At 36.1% G+C, this 27,697-nt stretch overlaps 5 protein-coding genes and 2 non-coding genes across 8 annotated transcripts; 3 read left to right on the top strand and 4 right to left on the bottom strand.

Moving 5' to 3' along the window:
• Positions 1-4,556: 4,556 nt before the first annotated feature.
• On the bottom strand, positions 4,557-5,879 carry LOC108809431 (uncharacterized). The gene has a single exon (XM_018581570.2). It carries the CDS (start codon positions 5,638-5,640, stop codon positions 4,945-4,947), a length of 696 nt encoding a protein of 231 aa, XP_018437072.1. The 5' UTR covers positions 5,641-5,879; the 3' UTR covers positions 4,557-4,944.
• Positions 5,880-8,831: 2,952 nt separating this feature from the next.
• On the top strand, positions 8,832-13,151 carry LOC108811754 (coiled-coil domain-containing protein SCD2). The gene is made up of 16 exons (XM_018583845.2): positions 8,832-9,376; positions 9,482-9,751; positions 9,828-9,869; positions 9,944-10,006; positions 10,400-10,449; positions 10,550-10,577; positions 10,742-10,816; positions 10,905-11,015; positions 11,096-11,156; positions 11,304-11,420; positions 11,502-11,614; positions 11,700-11,769; positions 12,037-12,078; positions 12,314-12,354; positions 12,606-12,735; positions 12,829-13,151. The coding sequence occupies exons 1-16, from the start codon at positions 8,978-8,980 to the stop codon at positions 12,960-12,962; spliced, it is 1,746 nt and encodes a 581-aa protein (XP_018439347.1). The 5' UTR covers positions 8,832-8,977; the 3' UTR covers positions 12,963-13,151.
• Positions 13,152-13,153: 2 nt separating this feature from the next.
• LOC108811753 (chaperone protein ClpC2, chloroplastic) lies at positions 13,154-17,649 on the bottom strand. Of its 2 annotated transcripts, none has more exons than XM_018583842.2 (10): positions 17,491-17,649; positions 16,229-16,810; positions 16,035-16,150; positions 15,830-15,952; positions 15,563-15,748; positions 15,280-15,495; positions 14,984-15,201; positions 14,814-14,889; positions 14,628-14,717; positions 13,154-14,542 (listed from the first exon to the last, which is right to left on the bottom strand). In XM_018583842.2, exons 2-10 carry the CDS (start codon positions 16,791-16,793, stop codon positions 13,340-13,342), a joined length of 2,793 nt encoding a protein of 930 aa, XP_018439344.1. In that variant the 5' UTR covers positions 16,794-16,810; positions 17,491-17,649; the 3' UTR covers positions 13,154-13,339. The 2 variants fall into 2 exon arrangements, with proteins under 2 accessions (XP_018439344.1, XP_018439345.1); XM_018583843.2 differs by having other exon boundaries at positions 17,371-17,526.
• A 319-nt stretch (positions 17,650-17,968) lies between these two features.
• On the top strand, positions 17,969-18,643 carry LOC108811755 (F-box/LRR-repeat protein At3g48880). Its single transcript, XM_018583846.2, is given in 4 exon segments — positions 17,969-18,187; positions 18,189-18,319; positions 18,321-18,483; positions 18,486-18,643. Coding segments are annotated over 4 exon segments (570 nt in total). The 3' UTR covers positions 18,543-18,643.
• A 1,301-nt stretch (positions 18,644-19,944) lies between these two features.
• On the top strand, positions 19,945-21,367 carry LOC108805617 (membrane steroid-binding protein 2). The gene is made up of 2 exons (XM_018577540.2): positions 19,945-20,340; positions 20,816-21,367. The coding sequence occupies exons 1-2, from the start codon at positions 20,033-20,035 to the stop codon at positions 21,180-21,182; spliced, it is 675 nt and encodes a 224-aa protein (XP_018433042.1). The 5' UTR covers positions 19,945-20,032; the 3' UTR covers positions 21,183-21,367.
• Positions 21,368-22,104: 737 nt separating this feature from the next.
• On the bottom strand, positions 22,105-22,223 carry LOC130497135 (U5 spliceosomal RNA). The gene has a single exon (XR_008936148.1). It is a non-coding gene; the product is annotated as a U5 spliceosomal RNA (small nuclear RNA).
• A 2,415-nt stretch (positions 22,224-24,638) lies between these two features.
• Positions 24,639-24,756, bottom strand: LOC130497133 (U5 spliceosomal RNA). Its single transcript, XR_008936146.1, has one exon. It is a non-coding gene; the product is annotated as a U5 spliceosomal RNA (small nuclear RNA).
• Between the last annotated feature and the right edge of the window lie 2,941 nt (positions 24,757-27,697).

Below are 27,697 nucleotides of genomic sequence, written 5' to 3'. Positions count from 1 at the left end.
TTCTTTTTCGCTCAATCCGCCAAATAAACAAGCTTGATCCACTTTTTTCCATTCAGAACCTTAGTTTGACTAGTATTTTAACGTATCATCAACTCGTAGTGGCCTGCAAGATTGTAAGGGAATTTATACTATAGATTTTTCAGGTATTAAAAGGTGTCAGTGAGATTTAACATGAATTTGGTTTAGTTTGAATATTTGGATGGAAAATCAATTGGTATTTTAAGTATTTTCGGTGTTTTGAGTAATATTTAGCTATATTAAATTTTACTTTTAACTATTTGTATACATTTTCAAATATTTTAGATAACTTCAAAATATCTTATACATTTTGATTTTTTAGATGTTAATTAAAAAGTAGCTAACATATTTAAATATATAATCTGATTTGTATATATATATAGATACTCAAAATATTTCCGGTTAAGATCGGATTCGGCTCCGATTTTTTAGATACCAAACATTTAAATCCATTCGAATATCTAACCAAATTTAATTTAAATTTACTATTACTTTTTGGATCAGTTAAGTTTTTCGGTTCAATTTTTTTGTCCCGTCCTAGATTCTTTGAAGCGAATGTCTAAGATGCTACCCATAGTTAAGCAATAATTATATTTCAAAAAGAATATTATTACCCCACTTACAAGAATAATTTATTTTTGTTTTGTCGGTTAGGTTTTCGTAGGTATCACTCCCCGAGAATCCACACTTGTTATCACAATAGCTATATATCTATTTTGTAACTTATCTTATGCTAGTTGCGAGTAACATAATAATAAGTACACTAAAATCATACTATATCTATTTTGTAACTTATCTTATGCTAGTTACGAGTAACTTCCTTTTAAGAGTTTTGAGAATATACAATTGTTTTGTAGTAATAAGAGCTCGGATACCGCGCGGAATGAGGTTATTTTAAAGATATTAAGACGTTAGGTAAATTTTATTTTTGATATCAGTTTGGTTTTGAATTGTTTTTAGGATTTTAAGATCCTATGATATAAATATATTTTATATTCATATTTATTTTTATTTGTTCGGTTAAAATAGTTGAGATTTTTTGGTTTTTTGATGATAAACTAAAGACTATTTGTATTTGTTTGGTTTCATGCTAACAATTTTAACGTAAACCAATTGTTTCATATTACAAATTATAAACAAATTCATAATAAAATCAAATTTATGTAACTGTTGAAAAAAACAAAGAAATACATATAAAACAATTCATTTCATTACAATTTGGTTTATGCTTAAATGAAGATTTTAAAATAATAATATTGTATACTACGCCTGATTTAGAATCCTCACTTACGGTGAATATTTAGTTATATACGTACCAACTTCAATGTGCATATTTATGTGTATGTAAAATTTTTAAAAAGTATTTCATCAATATATATATACCGTTAATTACTAGTTTAACTCTCTTCCATCGTTGCTTTTGAGTTTAGGCATAAAAAAACAAACAACCACAATAGTTTCAATTTATTACAATGCTGCCATTTTTGATTTATTTCATTAATAAAATAAAAAATAGTATCTCTTATGTGATGTACCGATGAAAACAAAGAACACACCACTCAAAATCAAAAGCTATGTTTCCATCGAAAAGTTGTTGGATTCGATTTTCCGGCAATTAAATCCTCTTCCCCACAGTAGCATCGATTTCCCCGGTGAAAAGGGATTTAATTTATCTGGAAAGCGTTGGAAACCCTTCCCTCGAGAAGGCTCAATTTTTCCCAGGTCTTGTTATCTCCGCTGCCAAACTCTCCGGTTATGAGAACCAAGTATTACTGTTTGGCTCTGAGGAGGTTCCAGAACAAAATGTTACTGATCTCATTCGTACTGGTGAATATGATCTTTCTCAGTTGAAACAAGGCAAAATCCCAAACAAGACTACTTACTGTTGTGTCATGTTCTTGTTTAAATGCTTATTCCTTTTAGCATAACAGTGTTATTATCACACATTCATAAATACAATGGTGCAATGTTGGGATTCATCTTCTCAATGTGGCGGTTTTGGCTGGATAATCAATTCTAACAATTCCAATTCCACCATTTGCAAAGCCGCAGTTTCCAGATCCTTCGTAAGCTCTGCTCTCGTTTCCGAAGCATTAGCAGTTAGACATGCACTCCGTGCTGCAGCAGCTAAAGGTCTTTCTTCTCTCAATGTGTTCTCGGACTCCTTAGTCCTAGTTTCAGCCCTCGGTGCAGGGTCCGGTTTGAATGAGATCGCGGGGTCTCCTTTGTCACATTAGGAACCTTGCCTCTCTCTTCAATCATCTATCGTTCTTTCATATTCTTCGTTTATGTAATGTAATGGCAGATTCTTTGGCAAAATCAGCTATGGCAAAGCTGGTTTCAGACATTACTCTCTTTGGGGGCCAGTAGTATTCTAATGAAGTTTTCTTTCTGATAAAAAAAAAGGTGCAATGCTCTTTTCCTTTATTGGAAACCATTAAACATTGAATCAGCTTTTCTATACAACATTTTGGTTCAGAAGAAAGTACTGATTAGTGAATGCTTAATAAGCCAAAGGAGTAGAATATGAACATAATGCTTAAAATTAATTTTCCCCATAAATTATCTATATATTATTAAAGTTGAAGTACACTTTGGAGATGTTTGGAAACAAGGATAGTAGAATAAATGAGAGATGTTTGGAAATATGGATAGTAGAATAAATGAGATATGTTTAGAAACATAGATATTAGAGATGTGTGCTTTTTTTTATTTATATATTTAGCCATTGTATTTTCAATAAATTAATAACAAATGAGAATTGTTTAGAAACATGAATAACATATTCAATACTTCTTTTTATTTAAAAATTTAGCCATTGTTTTTACAATAAATTAAACAACCTTCTTTCTATATTCTTTTTATTTACTATTATGTCACTATATTTACAAACTTTTTTAATTTACAATTTTTTATGGTGAAAATAAAAACAAAAACTGAAATATAAATAGTATATTATATAAAACAATTTTTTAAAAAAGTATTATTATCTTATTTAGTTTAGTCAAATATAAAAATTTCAAGAGTTCAATTTTCAAAAAAAAATCATAAAATTAATAATAATTCATAGAAAACTAATGGAAAAAAATTAAAATTTTGAACCATTGATAAAAGTATATCAGTTTTAAAAATACAAAATGGACTAATCTAATTACCTAAAACATTGTTTTGTCTAAAATAATCATAAAATAAAATTTAAATTTTATATACATATTTCAAATCAAAATAATAATTTAAAGTTTATTTATATCAAAAATTGATTTAAAATATGCATATATTCAAAAATTTATTTTTACTAAAATATTTTCCAATAACCATTATTATAAAATGTTTTCAATAAATATAAGAAAAATACAACAAAAGATTAATTTCATATACCAACTTAAATTGTGGTTTTTATATTTCACATTAAACTTTAAGAATATAATATCTGTGATTATTTATAAGATGATACATATAAAATACTATTAATTATATGATTATTTATATGATGGACCAGTACAATTAATTATATGATGACATATATATGATACATAATAGTGACTAGGTTTTGGCGTTCAGGTATCCATTCCGGTTCGTTTCGGATCTGTTTGAATTTCGGGTTTCTGGAGTCAAAGATTTCAGCCCCATTCATATATTTCTAAATTTTAATTCGGATTATCACTAGGGCTAGGCGTTCAGGTATTCATTCGGGTTCGTTTCGGATCTGTTTGGATTCCGTTCAGGTATTTCTATATTTAATTAATATAGAAATATGTCACATTATTTAAACAAAATATCAATGTAAAAGTATTGTACAGTTGCGTTCTAAAATTATTTATTTTAACAAAAAGGCAAATAAATATGTTGATTATAGAGAGAATAAAACAAAGTCAGAGAAACACATAGTTTACCAGAGACATTCTATGTGTCGAATTTATTATAAAGAAAGTTTTATTAAGATAAATACATTCAATAATTACAAACAAATAATATATTTCATAAAAGTGAAAAATAATATCCGCGCTTTCGAAGCGCGGATCAAAATCTAGTTTTACTTTAAGCGCCGGCAAACCCCTGGTGAATAGAAAAACATACCTTTAGTTAATAGAAAAATATAGATCTAAAAAGCCTACCGACTGTTAACCCGAAGAACCCCATTTTTCAATCCCCAAGTATGAATAGTTACCTAGTATCATAGCATTTGTTAGTTACCGAATGACCAAAAACATCCTCTAAACCGAACTAACTAAATAAACCAACTATTGAAAACCTATAGAGCATGTGGGATCTTCTGTGGCTCCTTGAATCTCTCCTAAGCTTCCGCTGAATCTAAAGAAAACAACAATACATTCTATTAGACCCTGCTGATCTTTGCTTAACCAACCCGAATGACAATATTCACATCTAACTCTAATCCACTTTAATCCGTAATAAACCTGGATTTATCATATCCACGTCTCCTGATGCCACATACCGAAATAATAAGCTGTCTGAACAGAAGAATATTTATTACTTGCTCCTGTTTTTACATAATGAGATCTCTAAAGTAAACATTTTAAAAATGCTAATCAAAAGCTAGACTGAAAACATTCAGTTTCAAACTCCTATTGCAAATCGGTATATAAGCTGCATGATCTATTCAGTTGCAAGTTAATTATCATCAATCGACCATCCATGAGAACATCTTTAGTGAAGCAAAGAGAGATATCAAAGAGTAAAAGAAAATCGTCTCCCTACTTCTACTAATACTAATGTAGCTAATGCTACATTAAAACAAGAAACATCAAAAAAAAGGAAGAAAATGCTTATCACTCGTGGTTTCAGACATTGCAAGCTTACATCGCCATGACTGACTATCTCACCAACAAAAACAACAACAAAAACAACAAAAACCATGTTATTTGTTCTCAACCGATCAAAAATTCTACAATCTTTCTCTGTCTATCATGAGAACTCCGTACCAAGCTTCTGAATAGCAGAGAAGATCTTCCTCCTGGACCCAACAGCAGTAATCCCCATATCTTTCAAATCATCCAAAGTCAACAAGGGCAAAACCTCATCATCAACCTCATGTATCTCAAACATAGGCCAATACCTCCCTAACCCTAACTCTTGCAACCAAATCTTAACCCCTTCTCTACCGTAAAACCCACCACCACCACCACCATCTCTCACTAAAGACTCCTCCTTCACCGGACTCTCCGAATCTTCTCTACTGAAATCCCTAAACCCACCTTCCGATTCTTCCCAATTGGAGCTCACCCGCTTCGCCGCACCACCCGTCGACGTAGACGACCCGACCCGTTTCTTGACCCGCCAACTCCCAACCACACCAAAAGAATCCACATTCTCATCGTCTAGGGTTCCGATGTTCGTCAAGGCCCGAGTCCTCGTCGACGATTTGGTCTTGTTACCCGTCGGTGTCCACTTCGGTTTCCTCGACTGAGAATCGTACGACGGCGGCGCGTGGTGATAGTCGCCGCCGATTTCGCCTAATCGAACGCTTGGCCTCCTCAATCGTTTCGATCCGGCGGCAGCAATCGCCAGGGCTTCCGCTGAGGTCGACGGTAGCGAAGGAGTGACGCCGCCGCCGTTTGGTTGATGACTATTGTTGTTGTCACCTGGTTGCAGTTCCGCCATTTCTACAGATTTTCTTCGAGGCAGAGCTTTCTTATTTCACTTTATGAGAGTGTGGGAGCTACTTGAGAGAACGAAAGGTCGAGTCACTTTTTGCTTAGGTTTTATCTGGAAGAGGTCAGAAGAAGTGGGATGTGAGCAAGCTAATCGTCATCAGGAGAATCGAACAAGGACGAGAGAGAGAGAGAGAGAGAGAGAGAGGTACGTTTTTTTTTTCTTTTTGGACACGTACGCTCGTGCACAAAACTAAAGAGTTCTGTAATGAAAAACAAATCGTTTTTACTTTCCGACAGTTCCAATTTTATCCCTCAAAAACATTCTTAGCTTAATTCAATTGACGTTAATGATGAAATCGTTTTGTGCAGATTCTTTTTTTTTCTGTGCAGATTCTAAAAGATGTAAGATCTTATATTCTGCCAGTTAAAGGTAAATGTTTTGCAAGTTAAGTGCATCAATAGTACACTGTAAGTCTGTACCATATAAGCCGATGTTTTTTCCAGTAATAAATAGAAATTTTATGACAAAGTGACCACACAAAATCTTAGAATTTGATTTGTGTAAGTGTTGATATCTTAACGTGCAAATAAAAAATTTCATGTATATATATATGGTTAGTTTTATAATGGATATATTCTTCGATTTAAAGGTTTGTGCGATGCAGGGAGGCTTGAATGGGCAGAAATGTACAGAGAAATGCAGCAGCTATACAAGGGTCCTCCATCATTGTAACGTACTATATTAGATGGGCTCTCAAAGACAAAAACCTAATAGAAGAAGCTTAGGTCTCACCAGAGAGATATCCATAAGAAGTCTGGAGTGGAGCTCAACAACTTTCAAAACGCTTTTACATGGATTATGCAATGCAGGTCTTCCCGGGTTAGCTCTGCAGCTAGCAGGGAAATTTGCGGCTGATGGTAAATCTCTGGATGAGATCACGAGGAATATGATAATAGCAAACAAGGGAAAGCTGAGAGGGCAGTCCAGATGTTCAATCAAGTTTCATGTGAAAGAATAAAGTGGGGGCCTGATGTTATCTCGTACACAAACATGCTATGGGGTCTATGCAAGTCTAATGTGTACAGAAGATGCAGTATTCTTCTTGAGAGGATGACAAGTGAAGCGATTGTACCAAGTATTGCTTGACGGAATATATGGGTTCATTTATACTTGATGACAACTTGAGCTCATGTGCCTCATGTTCAGTTTACCAAATGGGAACTCAAACTTGCTCAAATTTTCTGGGAACCATTTGCATCTTAGTATAACTAGAAGCACCAAATCCGGTGGGTATTTGTGGAATCTTGTGATCACATGGGAGGAAGCTTTAGCTTGTGGTCTTCACTGAACCCTTAAGAACTCAAAGAAAACATATGGATCCTTGAGAAAAATCAGCCCACTTGCGTTTTGCTATGTGACAATGCAATACTGGGAGATAAGCAAATACGATGAGACATATGCGTCTTGGTCAAGCTTCTGTTTGTAATATGATAATTTTCTGGGCATTCTTTTACTCTAAAACTGTCTTTTTGGTTGATAAAGATTTTGCATTCTTTGTGAACCCAGCATTCAGGTGACATATTCAATTAAAAATCATCAACCATATTAGATCAATATCATTTCAGACTTGCCTCTGAATTCAAATTAAATACTAATAAATATTAAATTATATAACAGAAATATCTATTAAGAGAATCAAAAATATTTCAAAATAACTAAATTATCATCAAGTATCCAAATTACCTGAAACTCTATATGAATAGTTTTATCAAAAATATCCAAACTAATTAGAAATATCAAAAGTTTTTATCTAAATTATTCTAATTATTTGATATTTAATTCTAATAACCAATATTTTACACGAATTATCCGAACTACCCAAATCAGACCTGAAATCAAATGAAAATCAATTTTCCAGGTATTTACTAGTTAATAATTTTATTATTTGAACCGAACCAAAAATATACTAGATAGTAAATAGATCTTTTAATCAACCAAAATATATGAATTGAATCAAACTGATACCCAAAATTTCCAGATCTTCTTACATCTTTCGGCAATTAACCTACCAAGTTGACCACAAACATGGATTATAATTAATTTATATATTAGGAATATATATGTAATTATTCATTGTATGAACTTGATACAAAAAATAATAAGCTTAAAATATATTATAGATACTTGCTAAAAATTATTTGGGGAGATTTCAATTTTACCACAAATTTGATACCACTTTTCATATTTAACATTAATGAATGATTATTTTTATAAATACCAAAAATTGTGATAAAATAACACTAAACTATTTTTCAAAATATTTATATAGGATATATAATCTTAACCCGAAGCATTTAATATTAAACCCTAAACACTAATTAAACCTAAATATTAGTATATTTTTGTTGAGGATATTTAAAAAAAATGATATTTAATTTGTGGTATTTTGAACAATTTCTTGAATAATTCTGGGAAAATTTCAATTATACCACAAGTTTAATACCACTTTTCAAATTTACCATTAATGAAAATTATTTTCACAAATATTCTAAATATATTATAAAACAACATTAAGCTAATTTTAAAAATATTTATATATCTAACACTAACCCCAACTTTTTAATATTAAATCCTAAACAATAATCATTAAAGTTTGAACCCAAATGTTAGTATATTTTTTTATTAGTGGTATTTTAAAAAGATGGTACATAACTTGTGAATTTCTAAACAATTAACTATTTTTTAACTTTGTACAAAATAGGTTTATTTTTTCACAAAACTGTGTTTTTGTTTTTGTATCTAAAAAGTGATTCGACATTAATATTTATGATTTTTGGAAAAATACAATTATATTTTCAAGATCAAATTTATTATCTTTGAAAAGTAATATATTTTCTGCTAAAATATCATCCCCATATACAATATCTTCTCGTGTTTGATTGGTACGCGGATTAAGGTGACATATTCAATTAAAAATCATCAACCATATTAGATCAATATCATTTCAAACTTGCCTTTGAATTCAAATTAAATAATAAATATTAAATTATATAAACCGAAAAATCCATACACACTTGACTGCTGGGCCCCCTTGCCACGGTGGTCAGGTCACTTGGTTCTCCCGCGATGCTCGCATGTGGGTCGTCTACGCTCCAGAAAACGGTGTCGTTTCCAAGTCTCAATTATTTCCAACACTTTTCTCCAAATCTCACCGAACGGTTTCTTTCACCTTCCGGTTTCTTCTTTTGATTTTTCTCGAGAAAATCTAGCTTTTTCCCCGAGAAACTCGTTTCTTCTCTGATTCACCAGTGGATTACTGGTATAACTTCACGAACGCAAACTGATGGATCGGAGGAGGGCAGGCAGCCCGGTGTTCGGCCGCCAGTGGAGCGACACATCGAACAGTACCGAATCATCATCTCCGGCGATGTCTCCAGCTCACCGGAAACAGCTAGGAGGCGTGGGAGGTTTCTCCACCGCCAAGCGGTCTCAGAACGTCGCCGCCAAAGCCGCGGCTCAGAGGTTGGCTAAGGTCATGGCGCTGCAGAACAAAGACAACGGAGACGACGACGAAGATGAAGAAGACGAGGACGAAGATCTGAGCCTCAGATTCGCTCCTACTTCCCTGAAACCTGCTCGTCGCGCACCTTCTTCTCTATCCTCCACTGGGAGCAACGGAGATAGTAACAAACCGCCGGCCGTTTCCTTCGCTCTCCGCAGCAACAGATCGCCTTCTCCTGCGGTGCTGTTTCTATAATTTAGCTCCAGATCAGTTTGATTTTTTTGATTTTTGATTATTTGATTATGGTTATGAGGTTTCTTTTTTTGGTTTTATGGTTTTTATTAGTTAGGGAGGAACTTCGTTGAGCAAGTGCCTTCGGTGCGTTCTGCTTCAGCCGGTAGGCCGTCGTCGATATCTGCTAGATCCACAACTCCGACTCCGACTCCGACTCCTAATCTAATGCCTCCAAGCAGGGTGTCGGTGAAAGCTCCCAACTCTATTCCTCCACTTGATCCTCCTACTAGGAACCGAGATAAAAGGTTCTTCGCTGATTTACCGTCGGTAAATTCTAAAGAAAAGGGTGACCACCGGGAAGCTTCAGCTCTCCGTGATGAAGTATGTGATGTTGTTTCTTTTAGCCTTTTTGGTATCTCATCAATTTAATCTGAGGCTGATTAAATTTTAACTGCAGCTGGATATGCTACAAGAGGAGAATGAGATTGTATTGGAGAAGGTTCGAACTTACTTTTTAAATAATAAAGCTGTTCACCTCCGTTGTGCATAACATTCGCTCTTGATTACATACAGCTTCGCCGTGCAGAGGAAAAAAGGGCGGAAGCAGAAGCTAGGGCTAAGGAGCTTGAGAAACAGGTTTTGGTTGCATCTCTTTGTTGACAATATTTATTGGACTCAAGTCAGCAATCGTTATCTTGTTGATACAACCTTCTGCCTTGTTGCGTTATCAATTTCTTAGGAGAGGACGTAAATAGTTACCTAATATCTAGATTGAGATGTTGAGTCTATACAAATGCTATTAACTTACTCTGACTTATATCTTGTATAAGCAAAGGCTTAGTGAAAATATAGGTGGCGATGCAGATTATTTTTAGATAAATCATATACAGTATATACAAACGATCTATTCTCGTGTGTTTAACACTTGCAGTTTCAGTGATTTGCATATTTATTTTCTTCAAATCGCATGTTCTCTAGTATTGGCAGTTGTGCACGGTTTCATTTGTTTTATCTTTTTCTCCCCAAAAGGTTGCTTCTCTTGGTGAGGGAGTGTCTCTGGAGGCAAAACTGTTAAGCAGGTAAAAGCTTGTGCCTTCTTTTGCTTCTCTTTATGTTTCTCTTTTCCAGAATCATGGGTGGTACTTATGATCGCTGATGTTAATTTTTGTATTTCTGTAGGAAGGAAGCAGCATTGCGTCAAAGAGAGGTTGGTGTGAACATAAATAACGTACCTTTTATTTTATTCTTCGCTGAGATATAGTCTTCTCTTTTTTTTCTCCATCATTCTGATCGTAGATCAAAGTCCTAGGTCTACGCTTTATGTAAAAGAAATACAATTTAAGCTGTGGAAGAAAATTGTACCTGTTACAGGCTACTCTAAATGCTGCTAAACAGAAAAACAATGGGAAGTCTGATGAACTTATTTCTCTACGTTCAGAACTTGAGGTAATACACTGGGGTATTGGTTTCGTTTGATGCATCATTTTAATTTGCATGATGAAAACCTTGTCTTATTCTTGTCTGCTATGTTCAGAGCTTGAAAGACGAGGCTACTACCGCTGCAGAACGGCTTCAAGAAGCAGAGTCCGAAGCGAAATCTCTTCGCACAATGACTCAGAGGATGATTTTAACACAGGATGAAATGGTTTGTCAAGAAAGCCTAGGTCTGCTTATCAATCAATCATTTCATAGCATTCTGAATTTGTGAATTATTGACACATATAGGAAGAAGTAGTCCTGAAGAGATGTTGGCTTGCGCGATATTGGGGTTTGGCTGTGCAATACGGTAGGTGATTTATCCATTTATAAACACAAGAGTTCACTTTGAACTAAAATAATAATCTCATATTACATTTTTCACATATTTATGGCTTGGTAAGTTGTACATCTAGTTTATCTGATATGTGCTTTTTCCAATTGTATCCTTTTGTAGACATTTTTGCGGATATAGCACTATCCAGGCATGAGCACTGGTCGGCGTTGGCTCCTCTTCCATTTGAGCTTGTCACCTCTGCAGCACAGAAGGCCAAGGATTTATCTTGGGATAAAGGCTCGTCTTTAACTATTAAAGTATCCCTTGCTTATTGTTGTTCGCAAAAAAAATATATTGACCAACCTATTAATAAATCAGGTGGGAATGATCGGAGTAGAGCTGCTAGAGATTTGAGTGATCTAACTGGAGAAGGAAATATTGAAACTATGCTTTCAGTTGAGATGGGTTTGAGAGAGCTAGCATCATTGAAGGTGTCCACTCTTGTTTCTGAGTTACCTTTAAATATAGATCGTTAAAGACAATTTTTAGAATCTTCTTCTCTGTTTTAAAATTCAGGTTGAGGATGCTATCGTTCTTGCATTTGCCCAGCAGAGAAAACCAAGTTTGATACGTCAAACTGTTTCTGGTATGTATGGAATTACGAGCTTTTGGCACAATAATGTATGCTACACGTTTTGTCCGCTTCTGTTCTTAAAATATCAGAACGGTGGATGGGCATTCTGTTCTCTAGCACACGTATAAGCTCTTATAGTGAATATGCACCTATATCTGTTCAAAAGTTATTATTGTTCAGTAATGGCATGTATCTGGTCACATCCAGATGAATACGATATATTTTGGCATCCTGCATAGCTAAAAGCAAATGTGATATTTTTTTTCATATATCTTACAGATCCCAAAGGTCATGGAGAATCCAGATTTGTAGATGCATATGGTAAGGAAAAAAACTTTCAGGTTCTTCTGTTTACCACCTTTATGTAGAGGTTTTTGGGGGCTCGAACCTACCCTCACCATTGGATGTTGATAGTGCATGAGTTGTTGATCTAGTAGAGAAAGTGGTCGAGAAAAAAGAACTTGAAGACACTGGCCGGTTTAGAGATAGGACCATAAATGCCATCTGTGGTTTTCAATGTTAAATATTTTTACAATAATTCCATGTTCAAATGCAGAATTGGGTGAGGCGGAACAAGAAGATGTTGCCTTTAAGCAGGTACTTTCTCATCATCATATATACTTATTTTTGAGCTGACACTAGACAGTTTCCTCCATATTGCATGCCTTTTGTTCTGCTAATTGTTACACTAGCCATGATCAACCTGCATTATTCATGACAGAAAACCATATCAAACCAAAAGTAGGCACACCTCAACATCAGTTACTATGGTCTTGATTGCTACAATAGAACATACACGAGTATCAAATCAAAATATGTGTTTTGATTGCTACAATTAAATAATGCAGGCATGGCTGATGTACTTCTGGGGCAGAGCAAAGTTACTGGGTGTGGAAGAAGACATCGCAGAAGAACGTGTGCAGCTATGGATCAGCCGTAGCAACGGGAAATCAACTACTTCTCACGATTCCTTAGATGGTAAAATCACACCTAAAGCCATTTCGTTTCCATGACTGGTTTGATCCATAATGATGAAACTAAAGTGTTTCAATTTTGCGTGTCTTTCTTCAGTGGAAAGAGGATTGATAGAGCTGAGGAAACTGGGAATAGAGCAACAGTTATGGGAAGCTTCCAGAAGAGAAATTGAACAGCTTTCATCTCCTACTTCTTCTCCTTCCAATCACGATCTCGATGCTGATCCATAGTTCCTCTCTTTCGTATATGAAATTTTCGGTTTGTATATTTATTCCTCTTCATGCAAGTTTCACGAAGAATCTGTGTTCTTTATCTTCGCTTTTTCTCACACTTAGACTGTGTAAGCTTTGGTACTCTTGTATTCGCAATTCAAGTTCAGCAAGCTTTGGTTAAAGAAAATAACACTGCAATTAAACTCAGATTCAGCTCTAACCATGTTATTCATTTATTTTTTGTGTTGAGGGGAAGCTCTCCATGGTTCACGAGCAATCAATATCCAGAAACAATTTAAAAGTACAAAAACTAATCAAATGAGACGGTTCAACAACACTTCAAAGACAACATAGAAGAAAAATCAAATCTCTCTCTAGAACTCTCCTCTTCCCTTCTACAAGACAGGAATTGGATCCTCCATGGCTTCTTCAGCAACAAAACCGTCACCACTTCCATTCTTACCATTCAACACAACCACACTTCCTTCAGCATCAACATCAACAATCACAGAATCTCCATCTTTAATCTCCCTCGAAAGCATCTTCTCCGCCATGCTATCTTCCAAAAGCCTCATTATCGCTCTTCTCAGCGGCCTCGCACCGTAACTCGGGTCAAACCCTTCATCCACCACTCTCTCCTTAAACCTCTCGGTCACCTGAAGCTCAATCTCCTTGTCCTTAAGCCTCACCACCACTTCTTTAAGCATTATATCAGCAATCTCCTTCACTTCAAGCTTCGTCAACTGTCTGAAAACAATCATCTCATCTAACCTGTTCAAGAACTCAGGTCTGAAATACTGTTTCAGTTCCTCAGTCACCAAGCTCTTGATCCTGTTGTAGCTGCTGTCTTTCTCGTCGTAGTCAAGATCAAACCCGATTCTTCTACCACCCTTTTCAATCACGCTGCTTCCTACGTTCGATGTCATGATAAGTAGCGTGTTCTTGAAATCAACGGTTCTCCCTTTGCTGTCAGTTAGTCTCCCGTCTTCTAGGATCTGAAGCATCATGTTGAAAACATCAGGGTGAGCTTTCTCGATTTCGTCGAAGAGGACAAGCGTGTAAGGCCTGCGTCGAACCGCCTCGGTTAGCTGACCACCTTCCGTGTATCCTACGTAACCAGGAGGCGAACCGATGAGTTTCGAAACAGTGTGACGTTCCATGAACTCACTCATGTCGAGACGGATCATCGCTTCCTCTGAACCGAAGTAGTAAGCAGCCAAGGCTTTGGCAAGCTCTGATTTCCCCACACCGGTTGGACCAGAGAAGATGAAACTCGCTATGGGGCGGTTCGGGTTCTTGAGTCCAACACGTGCACGTCTGATGGCCCTGCTGATAGCTTTGACGGCTTCGTCTTGGCCAATGACTCTTGTGTGAAGGGTCTGCTCCATCTTGAGAAGACGGCTAGACTCATCGGAGGAGACTTTCTCTACCGGGATTCCTGTCCAGGTGGAGACGATGTGCTGGATGTCGGATTCGGTGACAGTAGGTCCTCCTTCTTCGCCAGCTTCGGTCTCGGCTTTGTTCACTTCTTTGCCTTTGGCTAAAACAGCAGCTATCTCGGCTCTAAGCTCTATTTCTCGGTCACGGTGAGAACCAGCCTGTCGTGAGAAGAAACACTCAGTGACTTGTAAAAAACACTAATCTTGGATTTGATCTACATTAAGAAAAACTCTAGGACGATACCTTCTCAAAGTCTTGGCCTCTTACAGCTTCATTCTTCTCCTTAGTGATCTGTCTGAGTTGCCTTTCAAGCTCTCTAGCTTCCTCAGGGACCTAAAACAAAACAAAAATTTCCATTCTCAATCAGTCAGCTCCAACAGATATAAGTGACAGTTACTCTGATAATGCAAGAAACATTAAAACACTAACCTGAGCGTGACGTAGCCTAACCCGAGATCCAGCTTCATCAATCAAGTCAATGGCTTTGTCGGGAAGAAACCGATCACTGTCCTCCATTCAAGAGAAGAGATTGGGTTGAGAAATGGGTCTAAGATACTGACAAAAAAATGTTTTTGTGTGTTGGTGAAAGACAAAGTTACCTGATGTACTGATGTGACAACTGCGCAGCAGCAACCAAAGCTTCATCAGTGTATCGGAGCTTGTGGTGGATCTCATATCGCTCACGAAGACCGTGCAAGATCTGAATAGCTTCGTCTACAGTTGGTTCAGGTACTTTGACAGGCTGGAAACGTCTCTCCAACGCAGGATCTTTCTCAATGTGCTTCCTGTACTCATCCAATGTTGTTGCACCAATACACTATAATAAAAAAATAAACCTTGAGTTTCTGGTTCGGTTAAATTTACATTTTAATGAACCAGAAGTGAGAGAACTTACCTGCAATTCACCTCTTGCAAGAGCTGGCTTTAAGATGTTAGCAGCATCAATGGCGCCCTCAGCGGCTCCTGCACCGATCAGTGTGTGCACTTCATCAATAAACAGAATAATGTCATCACTTTGTCTGATCTCCTCCATAAGCTTCTTCAATCTCTCTTCAAACTCTCCACGGTACTTCGTTCCAGCCACTAGAAGACCCATGTCAAGGGTTATAACCTGGACCAAACAAAATGTAAGAGAGAGGTCTCCACTACTTGCACTTTTCTCATTATCCAATACTTACAGTCTTTCCCTCAATTGTTTCAGGAACATCTCCACTGGCAATCCTCTGTGCAAGTCCTTCAGCTATTGCTGTCTTACCAACTCCAGGTTCTCCAATAAGACATGGATTGTTCTTGGTTCTTCGAGCCAAGATCTGGACCACTCTTTCAATCTGTGGCTGCCTTCCAACAACCGGATCAAGTTTACCCTGAGAAAGAAAAAAACTCAGTCCTGCAATCTTATTAACATGACACCTTCTTCAAGATGGGTAAAAGCTAATTTTTATTACCTCTTCAGCTAGTTTAGTTAAGTTGGTCCCATACTCTTCTAGTGTTGGCATTTTGCTGTTTCCGCTAGATCCTCCACCCACACTTGCCGTCACTTCATTGTTTTCTCCCACCATACGTATAACCTGAAAAGAAATAAATATATATATCAAGAAACTGTTTCGTAAGAGACATAAACATGATTATGAGGATTCAGAATCAATTAACCTGTGTCCGGATGTTGCTAGAATCTACACCCAAATTCTCAAGGACACGAGCTGCAACACCTTCCCCTTCACGGAGAAGTCCAAGCAGAAGATGCTCTGACCCAATATAGTTATGCCCTAAACGTCAAAGAACAACAAGATGTCAAGCTAATGTATTAATGCACAACGTATATGAAGCAAAATGAGATCCTTTACCAAGTTGTCGAGCTTCCTCTAGTGACAGCTCCAAGACACGCTTTGCACGAGGAGTAAACGGGATCTCCACAGCCACAAACCCACTCCCTCTCCCAATGATCTTCTCCACCTCCACACGAGAATCTTTAAGATTGATCCCCATGGACTTAAGAACCTTTGCAGCGATGCCGGTCCCTTCCCCAATCAGCCCCAACAGTATCTGCTCGGTGCCAACAAAGTTATGGCCAAGTCTCCGAGCTTCCTCTTGAGACAGCATTATGACCTTGATCGCCTTCTCGGTAAACCGCTCAAACATGGCTTTCGTCACACCTCGGCTACCCCTCCCTTTCCGTGACGAGATTTGGAGGTTAGCCTTGCCGAAAAAGTCTTGGCTCGGCCTTGCCACGCGGTCCAGTGCGTTGGAAGACCTTAAACCGGAGAAGGACTGGATACTCAAAACGGATGTTTGAGAAGTGTGCATCATCATCTTCACGCATCTTCTTGGTTTTCTGTGGTCTTCCGAGTGGAAGTCTCGTCCGGGAGCAAGCAAAGAACGGGATGTAGGATTAGCCAAGAGCCTAGCCATAGTGAAAGAGTTGGAGGCTGCATTTGGGTAATAATGGTAATAAAGTCGTTAGTTCTAGGTCTATATAATAATAGGGTAAGGCCAGAAGAAAAGATAACAACACATGAAAAACAAGTAAGCTACAAGGTAATCAAAAGGCTTTGTGTTCACTTAATACTAAACCTAAATGGAAGACGAGAAAAGATGCCAAATCCAACAAAGTGTGTTAATATGTTCTTTGAATCATCTATGGGTTATTGTCGAGTACATGAGCAGCAAGTCAAAGGGTTATCATTTTGGATAAAGCCACTCATCATCTTGAACAACGTTTATAGAAATGAACTCAGGTAACATAAAATAGCAGAAGAGTCTCACAAAGCTTGAACCTTTTGGGTTTCTTATCTCCAAAGCCAACCAAAACAGCAAAGTCTCTTCCACTACCAAAGTATTCAGATTTATTTTTTGAACAAATCGATTCAAACAACCCTAATCTCTAAAGTCAGCATTTTTTTTTCTCAAATCAATACAAGCAAGCAAATGAGGAGTAGCCAGATTCCTAGAGCTCAAAATGAAACCACTAACAAATAGAAAACTCCACCTTAAAGGTTCACATAGAAGAAGAAAGACGGAAGCTTTTTCAGTTAAAAACACAAAACCCACATCAGAAAAAAGGAAAGGAAGAGTGAGAGTGTAGCAAGGGAAAGGGTTTAGGTTAAACCTGTCGACTACGCCTTTGGATTTTGGATGGAGAAAGCGAGAGAGAAAGCGAGAGAGACTCTTTTAATGGTCGGCCCGTGTGGGGGAAAGAGATAGGAAGCGAAGAAGAAAGACGAAACAAAAAGTGATTTCTTTCTTTCCTTTTTATCAATCTCTCTCGTAGTCTGCACGCATCGCCGCCGTTGATATCATCATCGTCCACCTATCGAAGTTACATATCCACCGTTAGATTTCTCTTTTAAGTGTTTTCCACCGTCAGATTCATTTGCTCTTTGTATGTCAACCAACCCCCAATAATGATAATCTCTCGGTCTGAAGGATAAGGGTTTTGTGTTGAGCGAGACCGGTTTTTTCCGGTTCACAATCAAAATCCAATTACATAACTAAACCAAATAAAACCGATCATTGTTTTCATATCTACTTTCTTTGGGTAGAGAGAGAGATTGAGTAACGGTGTCGTCCGAGTTGAACCTTCTTAGATGCTAAAAAAGAGTATCCATTTTCTTTTTAGGTGTCCAGTGTTGAAACGACTCGTCTTACCAGCTTGGAACAGAATAAAGAAGACTGGGATATGTAAAGCCATAAGGATATGGAAAGATCTCGAGTCACTAACAATGCCTAGCATCGCAAACCCTCCTTACCTCTTAGCAGAGATCGCCAAGAACTGCAAGAACTTCAAGGAGTTAAAGATCATGGGTGGGTCCGTTCGAGATCTTCTTTGCATACACCCTCATCACTTGCCTCCCTAACCTCAAAACGCTCAGCCTTAGATGCTCTGCGATAAAGAGGGAAGCACTGATCATAATCCTTGACGGGAACATATCGCACTCTGGAGTACAGTGTGTGGCAGCCGCAGCAGAGAGTGATCGTTAGATAGCTCGATGAGGTGATACTTGAGAAAGCTTCGAGGTTGAAGAGGTTCTTGATTTGTATGGAGCATGAGACTTGTGTGATGTGTCAGAGGACTGAGAATGATGAAGGGATTGTGACGTGGTATATATGTTTGAAGAAGATGAGTGGAAGGTTGATGAAGTGAGCTCTCTTTATCTTTAATGTTTTTCTTTTCTTACAGTCTTACCTGTCAAGACTTCACTACATCTCTCAATGTTTTGTGTGTTTCTTTTTTTTTTGAACTTAGCTTATGTTTTGTGTGTTTCTTTTGTGTCTTGTTTTTGATTTGAACAATTATTGTGATAATTCAAGAACTGATGCATTCAGTAACCTGCTTCCGGATGTGAGTGAGAAATCAAGAAAAGACTAGGCAAATATATTTTTTCTGTTTAGTTTTGTTTTTTTAGTTTATGCATATATTACGTAAAACTATTAAATAATCTTATACGGAGTATTATAGTTTTCAAGTTATTTAAGTATGAAATAAAAATATTCAAGATTAAAATGATCATTTCATAAATAAATGAAAAAAAATTAACTCCAAAACCGAATAATTGGTAGGATTGTACTCTATAAATAAAATAACGCTAACTATTATTTTATTTTAGGATTGAATATGAAATGAAATTAAAAAAAAAAATTTACACCAAAATAAAGTAGAATAAAATATAGAGTGAAATTAGAGATGTCGTAACTTACCATACACCGAAAATGGTCTCACAAGATTAGATTTACTTTGAAGAATTTTTTTTTTTGTAAAATATTAAATTGATTATACCAAGATTTTTTATTTGCGACAGAGATTACATTTTCGGTAAAATGCTAAATTGATTATAAGAAATTGTTCTCTTACAACTTATGGCACAATGCTGAGAGCATCAGCCAATCAGAGAGTTACGATGTTTTGATACATTTACAGAGACGTGTTAAGCTAATGATCTTAAGAACATTCTTTCTATGGAGACAATAATAAAACTATGATCCATCTCTAAACAAATCGGTATACTGAAAACTAGATTTTAAAATTAATAAATTTCATATTGAGTATATATTTTTATAATCTCATATATATACTAAACAAATTCCTATTGTTATTGGTTAGAAAATAAGCCAAGTAAGTTTGGTTGAAACACATGTTTTAAATTTAATAAAACAAAGAGAAAGATAATAGTCACATTTTGTTTTGTTATCAACTACTTCTCACCTACTACTTTACTACCACTCTCGTAACTCTTCTCAAGGCCGGCAAGAACGGCACCGCTTTTTAAGATCAAGCCACCATTTGTTAGGTGTAACAATGTTGTTAAAAACGTTTAGGAATCTATAAGATCACGTACAATAAGTTTTAGATTATTAAACGAAGAAAAAAAAACATTTTCCAGCTGTCTTCGTTGAAAATCAACGGTCATTTATGACAGCTCTGTTTTTAATATTTGTTGCGTCATTGACCATCTATGTTATTTAACACTTACACTACTAAATTATGTTTAATTCTCGATTTATATTTTATAGAGAATAATTATAGATTAAGAGGAAACTATTATTATTTTTCCTTCTAATAAAAAGACAAAAGCGTTACGGACTGGTTGGCTCTCTAAGCAGTGACCACCGATTATCTCTCTCTCTATCTCTCTACTCTCTCTCCTTTAATCATGGTGGTTGAACTATGGGAGACGGTCAAGGAAACAATCACAGCTTACACCGGACTCTCTCCGGCTGCCTTTTTCACCGTCTTGGCTCTCGCTTTCGCCGTCTACCAAGTCGTCTCCGGTTTCTTCGTCTCCCCCGAGGAACACCGTCCTCGTTCAACGGAGGATTACCCTCAGCCTGAGCCCCTTCCGCCTCCGGTTCAGCTCGGAGAAATCACGGAGGAGGAGCTCAAGCAGTACGACGGCTCCGATCCCAAAAACCCCCTTCTCATGGCCATCAAAGGCCAGATCTACGATGTTTCCCAGAGCAGGTTTACTCTCTTTCTTTTTGATGAGTTAATCATGTGGTTGTTCTTTTTTTTCATAAAGCTGATGACTTTTGGTAGTTTTTGTTGGTCCTTGACTTGGTGTGAGCTTAGCTTAGTATGTATGTGAATATTCACTCCTTTGTTTCAGAGTGCTTTGCAGTTTGTTTGTTTTTTCTCATTGCTTTTCTTTCTTGTATTCGAGTTTAGCTTAAAGATCCCTACTTTTTACCTGTACTGGGAGAATCTATATTATGAAAAAAAAAAAAAGAACATACAAAAGGTTTGGCTTTTATTTATCCACATTAGCCTAGTTCCATGACTTTTTTTTATGATAAAGTTTGAGTTTTGAGATAGCCCGGCTCATAGTTCATCATCTGGACTAACTACATATCTTATATCAAACATATTCACATGCCCTAAAGTGTAGGGTCACTCTTCTTCTCTTTACTGAGATGACGTCTGTTAAATTTTTCTGCAGGATGTTCTATGGACCAGGTGGACCATACGCTCTGTTTGCGGGGAAAGATGCGAGCCGAGCTCTTGCTAAGATGTCCTTTGAGGAATCCGATTTGACCGGAGACATCTCGGGACTAGGTCCATTTGAGCTAGATGCGTTACAAGACTGGGAGTACAAGTTCATGAGCAAGTATGTCAAAGTCGGGACCATTCAGAAGAGTGATGGAGAAGGCAAAGAAAGTACCACAGACTCGGAACCTGCTACAAACACCGGGGAAGAAGCTCCCGCGGTTACCCACGGTGAGACTTCTGCAAGCATAGAAGAGAAAACGGAAGAAACCACGGAGAAGAAGGATGTTGCAAATGGTGATGCTGCAAAGGAGGACTAAAGGCAATGAAGCAGCGCTTTCTCGGTGAAGATTTTTTTCAGGGTTTTATGAGAGTCGTACTCGTATATATAGCTTTAAGTTGGAAGAACCAAACTCAATCAAATAAAAAAAAATGTGTAAGACTTTTTATCTTTGTGGATCTTATGACATCTAAATCTCTTTATGAAAAAGCTTCAACTACATTATTCTGCGGTGATGTATCGATTATTTATTTTCTCTATCAAAAGATGAAAAATAATTATAACTTCGTATCTGGATTTTGGTTCTTTAGCTCCTTGCCTCGAGTTCTCTTGTTTGGTTGGGATATCGTCTTCCCCCTTGGCGTGAAAAGGTCGTGGCATTTCTGACGAAACACAGCAGGGCATCCAGGAATAATATGTACTCTTGTCTTGCCTGGTTATGATGTCCTGGAGTTGAAGGTAGTATGTGCATCGTGAAATGCGAACTTAGACAAGTGGATCGAAGAAGTTAGCGTGGTTAATAGTCACAACCTCCCAATATTTGGTGTGCTGAATGCTAAAGGATAGGATACAAGGACTACGATAGTTGAGTTGCATTGTGATCACCTTGATGGCACACTAACTAACAACTAATGTTTACTATTCAGAGCAAAGATAGTAAGCGTCTACGAGCAAAAATAGATTAAACAAAATGTTAAGTTTTTACAGTCTAAGCCAGTTCCAATTGGTAACTATCAAAAAAAAAAAGTTTCTACAGTCTATAAATCAAAGAAAAAAAATACTAACAATGTACACAGTTGTAACTAATTTAATATAGCGTTCAGTGTATGTAATAGGCAGCTAACTAAAAAAAAAAATTCGAACAGTGAAATAGCTTCATCCAATTGAAAAATGGTTATTATACAGAAACCAGGAACTGAACCAAAACCGGTTTAGAGATAAATCTTGAACTATATGATGTTGGGCCCACTCGAAAGCAGGACCCTCCAAAAATAGGCGTATGCCACTTGGGCGTGGAGAGCACACGGTATTCTTTAGTAAAAGGCGAAAGAATAGTTCGCTTTGTGCTCACCACATGGCTGCGTGAATCGAAAAGTTAGCAAGAGATGTTTATTTCTAGTGCGAGCTTCTGCTGCACAGTTCTCCCACTTTACCGATGTGGGACTCTCAAAAGAAAGACTGCATACTCTTGGTGGGCTTTAATGAACCACAAATAATTTTGGGCTTTACGTTGGATTAAAAAGCTTGTGGTCAAGCCTATGGCTGATCGGTATCAAAGATATAAATGTGACCCCTCCTCTTGCGTTTGGTCTCCATTTATTTTTCTGCTCTCATTGGTGTTTGGTGTCACCACCTGGATAATTTACCTACTCTCCATTTCTTCAGTGAAATAATCTTATTTTGTACGTTAATCTATAAATATTTTCAAAAGGATAATTTACATACTCTCCATTTCTCCAGTGACATTTTCCTGAATTAAGCAATGTTGTTTGTTTTGCAGTTTCTATTTTTAAAGAGAGGTTCAAACTATTATCAGTGATGTTTCCTTTTGTGTTAAACTGATAAGTTTAAGTAAACAAGAGAGCTCATACGAAACAATATGGAATCAAATGCCTCCCCAAGTTCCTGAAAGAAATCAAGCTTTGAAGAACATGTATACCCGTTTACCCTGGAGACTAGTGAACTTTAAAAAATGTTGAATATATATTTAGATATGGAAGAAGAACTAATATGAATTTAAATACTGTGTTTTGGCTAAGTTCATTGTCTGACAAGAAAGTTAAGACAGTGGCGGAGCCACATTATGTTGAGGGGGGGTCAGTTGACCCCTATTACTTTTTTTTTTTTTGATATCTCTGGTGTCTGGGCAGCCACTTTCCCAAATATCCCCCGAAGAGGTCCAGCGCCCCAGCAGTAAAGATGTTAAATTGCTGTGGCCGGGTTTCGAAGCTGGGTGGCGAGCACCTCAGCGACCCCTATTACTTTTATAGAAAAAAAAAATTTAGCTTAGGTACATTGTTTCTTTTTGGATCATTTGGTTAAAATAGCTTACTTTGACCCCATGTCACATGTTCTAAACTTTTCATTGACCCATTTAAAAGTTTTGACCCCTATAAGAGAGTGTGCTGGCTCCGCCACTGAGTTAAGACATCAAACACGACAAAAGGATCATTTCATAGATAAAGTTAAAGTTTGAGTTTTGAGCTAAATATCGTTTGTAGATAACCTGGTTCATAGTCATTATATTTACTACATATCTTATACTAAACATATTCACATTCCTCAATGTGTAGGTTTTCCAGTGTTCGCTCTACTTTTCTTACTGGTTCACATACTGACATGACGTCTGTTAAATTTTTCTGCAGGATGTTCTATGGACCAGGTGGACCATACGCTCTGTTTGCAGGGGAAGATGCAAGCCGAGCTCTTGCTAAGATGTCCTTCGAGGAAAACGATTTGACCGGAGACATCTCGGGTCTAGGTCCATTGGAGCTAGAGGCGTTACAAGACTGTCCTTGCCTCTAGTTCTCTTGTCTGGTCAGGACCTCGTCTTCCCCCTAGGCGTGAAAAGGTCGAGGCACTTCTGACAAAAACAGCAGAGCATCCAGGAGTAGTAGTGACTCTTGTCTTGCCGGGTTATGAAGGCCTGGAATTGAAAGTAGTATGAGCATCGTAAAACAACACTCGTGCGAACTTAGACAAGAGAGAATCTAAGTTAGCGTGGTCATACACAACCCAAACACATTGTCAGCCTAATAGAGGTAGACAATATATTTGGTTTGCTGAATGCTAAAGGATATGAATACAAGGACCGCGGCAATTGAGGTGCATTGTGATTATTTTTGATGGCACACTAACTAACAACTAATGTTTGCCACAATGTTCGATATGATAATTCATTAAAATTCCGAGCAAAGATAACAAACGTATTATACTAGCAAAAAATAGATAAAGAAGATCTTCAGTTTATACAGTCTATAATCAAAGAACAAATACTAAGAAGGTACACGATTGCGACTAATTAATATGATTGAAGCTTCCATTGGATATAGTAGCAAATTAAACATTCGTTCTCGAACAGTGAAAATTGAACATGGAACCAAATAATGTAAGGAAAGTGAAACAGATAAAAGAGTAGACTGAGCAAAGGTAGAGAGCGTAGTCAATGCTTTGCATACTATAGTGACTGCAGTAGTGAAAATGGTTAACCAAATTTCATTTCCGTAAACCACATAAATCGGAGAAATATAGCATAGACCAATTGAAACCGGTACCCAAAGCCAGCTACTTCACCGAGGCCGGTTTAGAGTTGATACAATAAAAACTGCAGTAGTGAAAATGGTTAACCAAATTGCATTTCCATAAACCACATAACTTAGAGAAATATAGCATAATACAACTGAAGCTGTTTATTTATCCCAAAGCCAGCAACTTGACCAAAGCCGGTTTAGAGTTAATACACTCGTTTGAGATGAAGCTTTAACTAAATGTTGTTGGGCCCACTCGAAAGCAGGACCCTCCAAAAATAGGCGTATGCCACTTAGTGTGGAGAGCACACGGTATTCTTTAGTAAAAGGCGAAAGAATAGTTCGCTTTGTGCTCACCACATGGCTGCGTGGTTTGTTAGCTGGGAAGGAGAGCTTTATTTATATGCTAGCTTCCGTTGCTCAGTTCTCCCACTTTACCGATGCGGGACTCTTTGACGAAATACTGATACTGATTTCATTTTAATATATTCTTGGTGGGCTTTGAATGACCAGAAATTAATCTGGGCTTTACATAAAATTATATGCGTATCATAAAATATTTTAAAAGTCGAGTTTTTATCAAAAGCTTGTGGTCAAGCCTAGGACTGCACAAAAAATCCAAATCAAAAGAACTGAACTGAACCGGTTCGAAAAGATAGCACCGACCAAAGCCGAACCAAAATTAATTAAATATCCGTACGAGTTCAAATTTTTGGTATTTAAAAAACCGAAACAGAACCCGATCCCAACCGAAATATTTTTGGTACCCGAATGTATCCAAAATAAATGTATATAACTAAATATATTAATTAATTTCAGATATAATGTATAGTAAAAACATCCAAAATTTATAAGATATTTTAAAGTTTTCCAAAATACTTGAAAATATGTATAAAATAGCTAAAGTATACTTAAAACACCAAAATACTTAAATATCTATTGATTTTCTATACAAATATTCAAAGAAAATCAATTATATGTTAATTTTAGGTATTTTGACATATATTTTTTGTATTTATATGTAATATATAATTTTTTAAAGATTAAAAAGTTTTAAAGTATATAATGAATTTTAAAATTTTAAAAAATAATTTAAATGGGTTATCCGAACCTAAACCGAACTCGCAAAGATCTGAACCAAATCTAAACCAAAATTTAGAAATACCCAAATGGGGTTGAAATTTTTAATCCTAAAAGCTCGAAACCCAAATATATCCGAACCGAACTCGAATGGATACCTGAACATCCACCTCTAATCAAGCCAAAGGCTATCAACTAATGTGACGACCCTTCTTTTTTTGTCTCCATGTATGTATCTTCTGTTCTCATTGGTGATTGGTAACACCACTGGTACACGCCCAACATGTCTGTACCCTTTCAATCAGGCGAACTTCGCCGAATATTCATTATTAGCTTCATGAATCTCATTCCCATATCCTAACGCACTTATATTTTGATAGTTCACCAAAAAGATAATAACTAATTAAAAATATAGGAAAAGGAATAGTATGCTAGAATTTTAGGGGTGGACAAAATATCCGTGAAATTTGATTTGTTTCGTTATTCGTTATAATTCGATCCGAAAAAATTTAAATATCCGTGTAATTGTACGAATCAAATCCAATACTAAAATTCAATATTTATTTAATAACCGTCAAACAAATAGTAAATCACAAACACTCATTTTAAAAAAATGGATATCTGATCTGATCCGTAATATACATATACATATATATGTATATATAAAATTATATATAATTTATATCTCGATTTTTAGTTATTTTATCCAATATCTCTTTTTTATTAGTTGAATGATAACTAATACTACTAGTTTACTGTAGACATACGTGACTATGGTAGTGAAACTGTAAACGATTGAATGAACATGTACATGTGTTACCATTCAGCTAAAAAATCATAGTAGAGAAAACGATATGGAATCTTGAACTAAAACAATAAAACTATGTAATTATTTTAAAATAATATACATCAAATAATTAATCCGCAGATAACGTCATTCAAGTGTCGGTTGCTTAGGTGTTTGCAGTGGAGGCATCAATTTTTTTATCAGTATTAATATATAGAGGCATTCTTTTTTTTCTTTTTTTTTTTAACACATATAGGGGCATTCTAAAAACAATTTTATGTTTTCTGTAGTTGAAGAATGAAGATACTACAAAAAGTGATAGTAATGACATGTTTATATCACCTTTCTAACATTTCATAAACTTATGTAGTAAATGCATTTTTACCATAATATGTATATAGAATTATCACATATAATTGCCACGATATTACATCATTTTCAGTTTTTTTGTTGAACTTGTATATAGCATTACACCAGAGAAGAATTGTATATAGCAAGGTGATAGCTAAATATTTTCTTTTCGATCATCAACATAAACAAATTCAATCAAGACTTTGCAATCAAATTGGAGACATATATGTGGCAATGTGAACAAAATAAGATCTAAATATGTAATATATGTTACCAAAATGACCATATTATATATGTCATCTTGCTAGCCTAATCACACCCCATTGTTACAGAAAAATATCAAGTCGCTTAAGTTAATGTTAAACTAATAAATTATTTCCGGTCAATAAGATGCGCGGATTCTATTGAATTTGAGTTTGTATGGTGGCACAAGAACAAAACTAAAATAAATTTTTATTATACTAAATGTCACTGTCAAACAATATTTTATTAATTTAATAAATTTGTAATTCAAACAAGTATCTATATTATAATTGAAATATAAAGAACAAAAACAAAGCCAGTTCACCAATAGTTTCTGTTTGTTTTTTCATATCTTACAAGAGTTTTTATAGAGGAAGGCAAGTATGTGTTAGTTAAAGATTGCAAAGTCTTCTTCAACTCTATCCTTAAGAAAATAATACATCAAACAGTTGAATTCGAATATTTCTGTGCATAACCAATAAGAATAGTTCAAAGTTCTTTTTAAATTGAATTGAATGTTAAAATTATCCAAATCAAAGCTTTTGGTTTACATCAAATGCAAAATATAAAAGAATGCTAAACTAAAGAATGTATATCAACTGCATTAGCTGGTTGGTCTTGTACCAACTCAGAACTCAAGTCCTCACCATAATCGTAATTTTCTAATCTTTCTGATTGGAAGAAGCCTATTTCTAACTCTGTTATCATTGTGTTTGATCAATCTTATTGTCGTAGATGGATTTTCTCCATGTCTGTGCTGGTTCATTTCCCTCCAGATGGTATACATACGTTATAGTCTTATAGAGTATAGACTGGAACAGTTATCGTAAAATAAAAACATATATC

The sequence above is a fragment of the Raphanus sativus genome, chromosome 6 (genome assembly GCF_000801105.2).
Source record: "Raphanus sativus cultivar WK10039 chromosome 6, ASM80110v3, whole genome shotgun sequence".
Lineage (NCBI taxonomy): Eukaryota > Viridiplantae > Streptophyta > Magnoliopsida > Brassicales > Brassicaceae > Raphanus > Raphanus sativus.
The sequence above is the reverse complement of the archived record's forward strand: the minus strand, read 5'-3'. Positions and strand labels throughout refer to the sequence as shown.

What these genes read in the sequence shown, in the direction of transcription:
- LOC108809431 (XM_018581570.2), bottom strand. Translation starts at nt 5,640, where the DNA reads ATGGCGGAACTGCAACCAGGTGACAACAACAATAGTCATCAACCAAAC.
- LOC108805617 (XM_018577540.2), top strand. Translation starts at nt 20,033, where the DNA reads ATGGTGGTTGAACTATGGGAGACGGTCAAGGAAACAATCACAGCTTAC. An exon ending in TACGATGTTTCCCAGAGCAG is followed by an intron (nt 20,341 to 20,815) that starts GTTTACTCTCTT and finishes ATTTTTCTGCAG; the next exon opens with GATGTTCTATGGACCAGGTG.
- LOC108811754 (XM_018583845.2), top strand. Translation starts at nt 8,978, where the DNA reads ATGGATCGGAGGAGGGCAGGCAGCCCGGTGTTCGGCCGCCAGTGGAGC. An exon ending in GAGGCAAAACTGTTAAGCAG is followed by an intron (nt 10,450 to 10,549) that starts GTAAAAGCTTGT and finishes GTATTTCTGTAG; the next exon opens with GAAGGAAGCAGCATTGCGTC. An exon ending in GGGTTTGGCTGTGCAATACG is followed by an intron (nt 11,157 to 11,303) that starts GTAGGTGATTTA and finishes ATCCTTTTGTAG; the next exon opens with ACATTTTTGCGGATATAGCA.
- LOC108811753 (XM_018583842.2), bottom strand. Translation starts at nt 16,793, where the DNA reads ATGGCTAGGCTCTTGGCTAATCCTACATCCCGTTCTTTGCTTGCTCCC. An exon ending in TTGCAAGAGGTGAATTGCAG is followed by an intron (nt 15,202 to 15,279) that starts GTAAGTTCTCTC and finishes TTTTTATTATAG; the next exon opens with TGTATTGGTGCAACAACATT. An exon ending in TTGTCACATCAGTACATCAG is followed by an intron (nt 14,890 to 14,983) that starts GTAACTTTGTCT and finishes AATGGAGGACAG; the next exon opens with TGATCGGTTTCTTCCCGACA.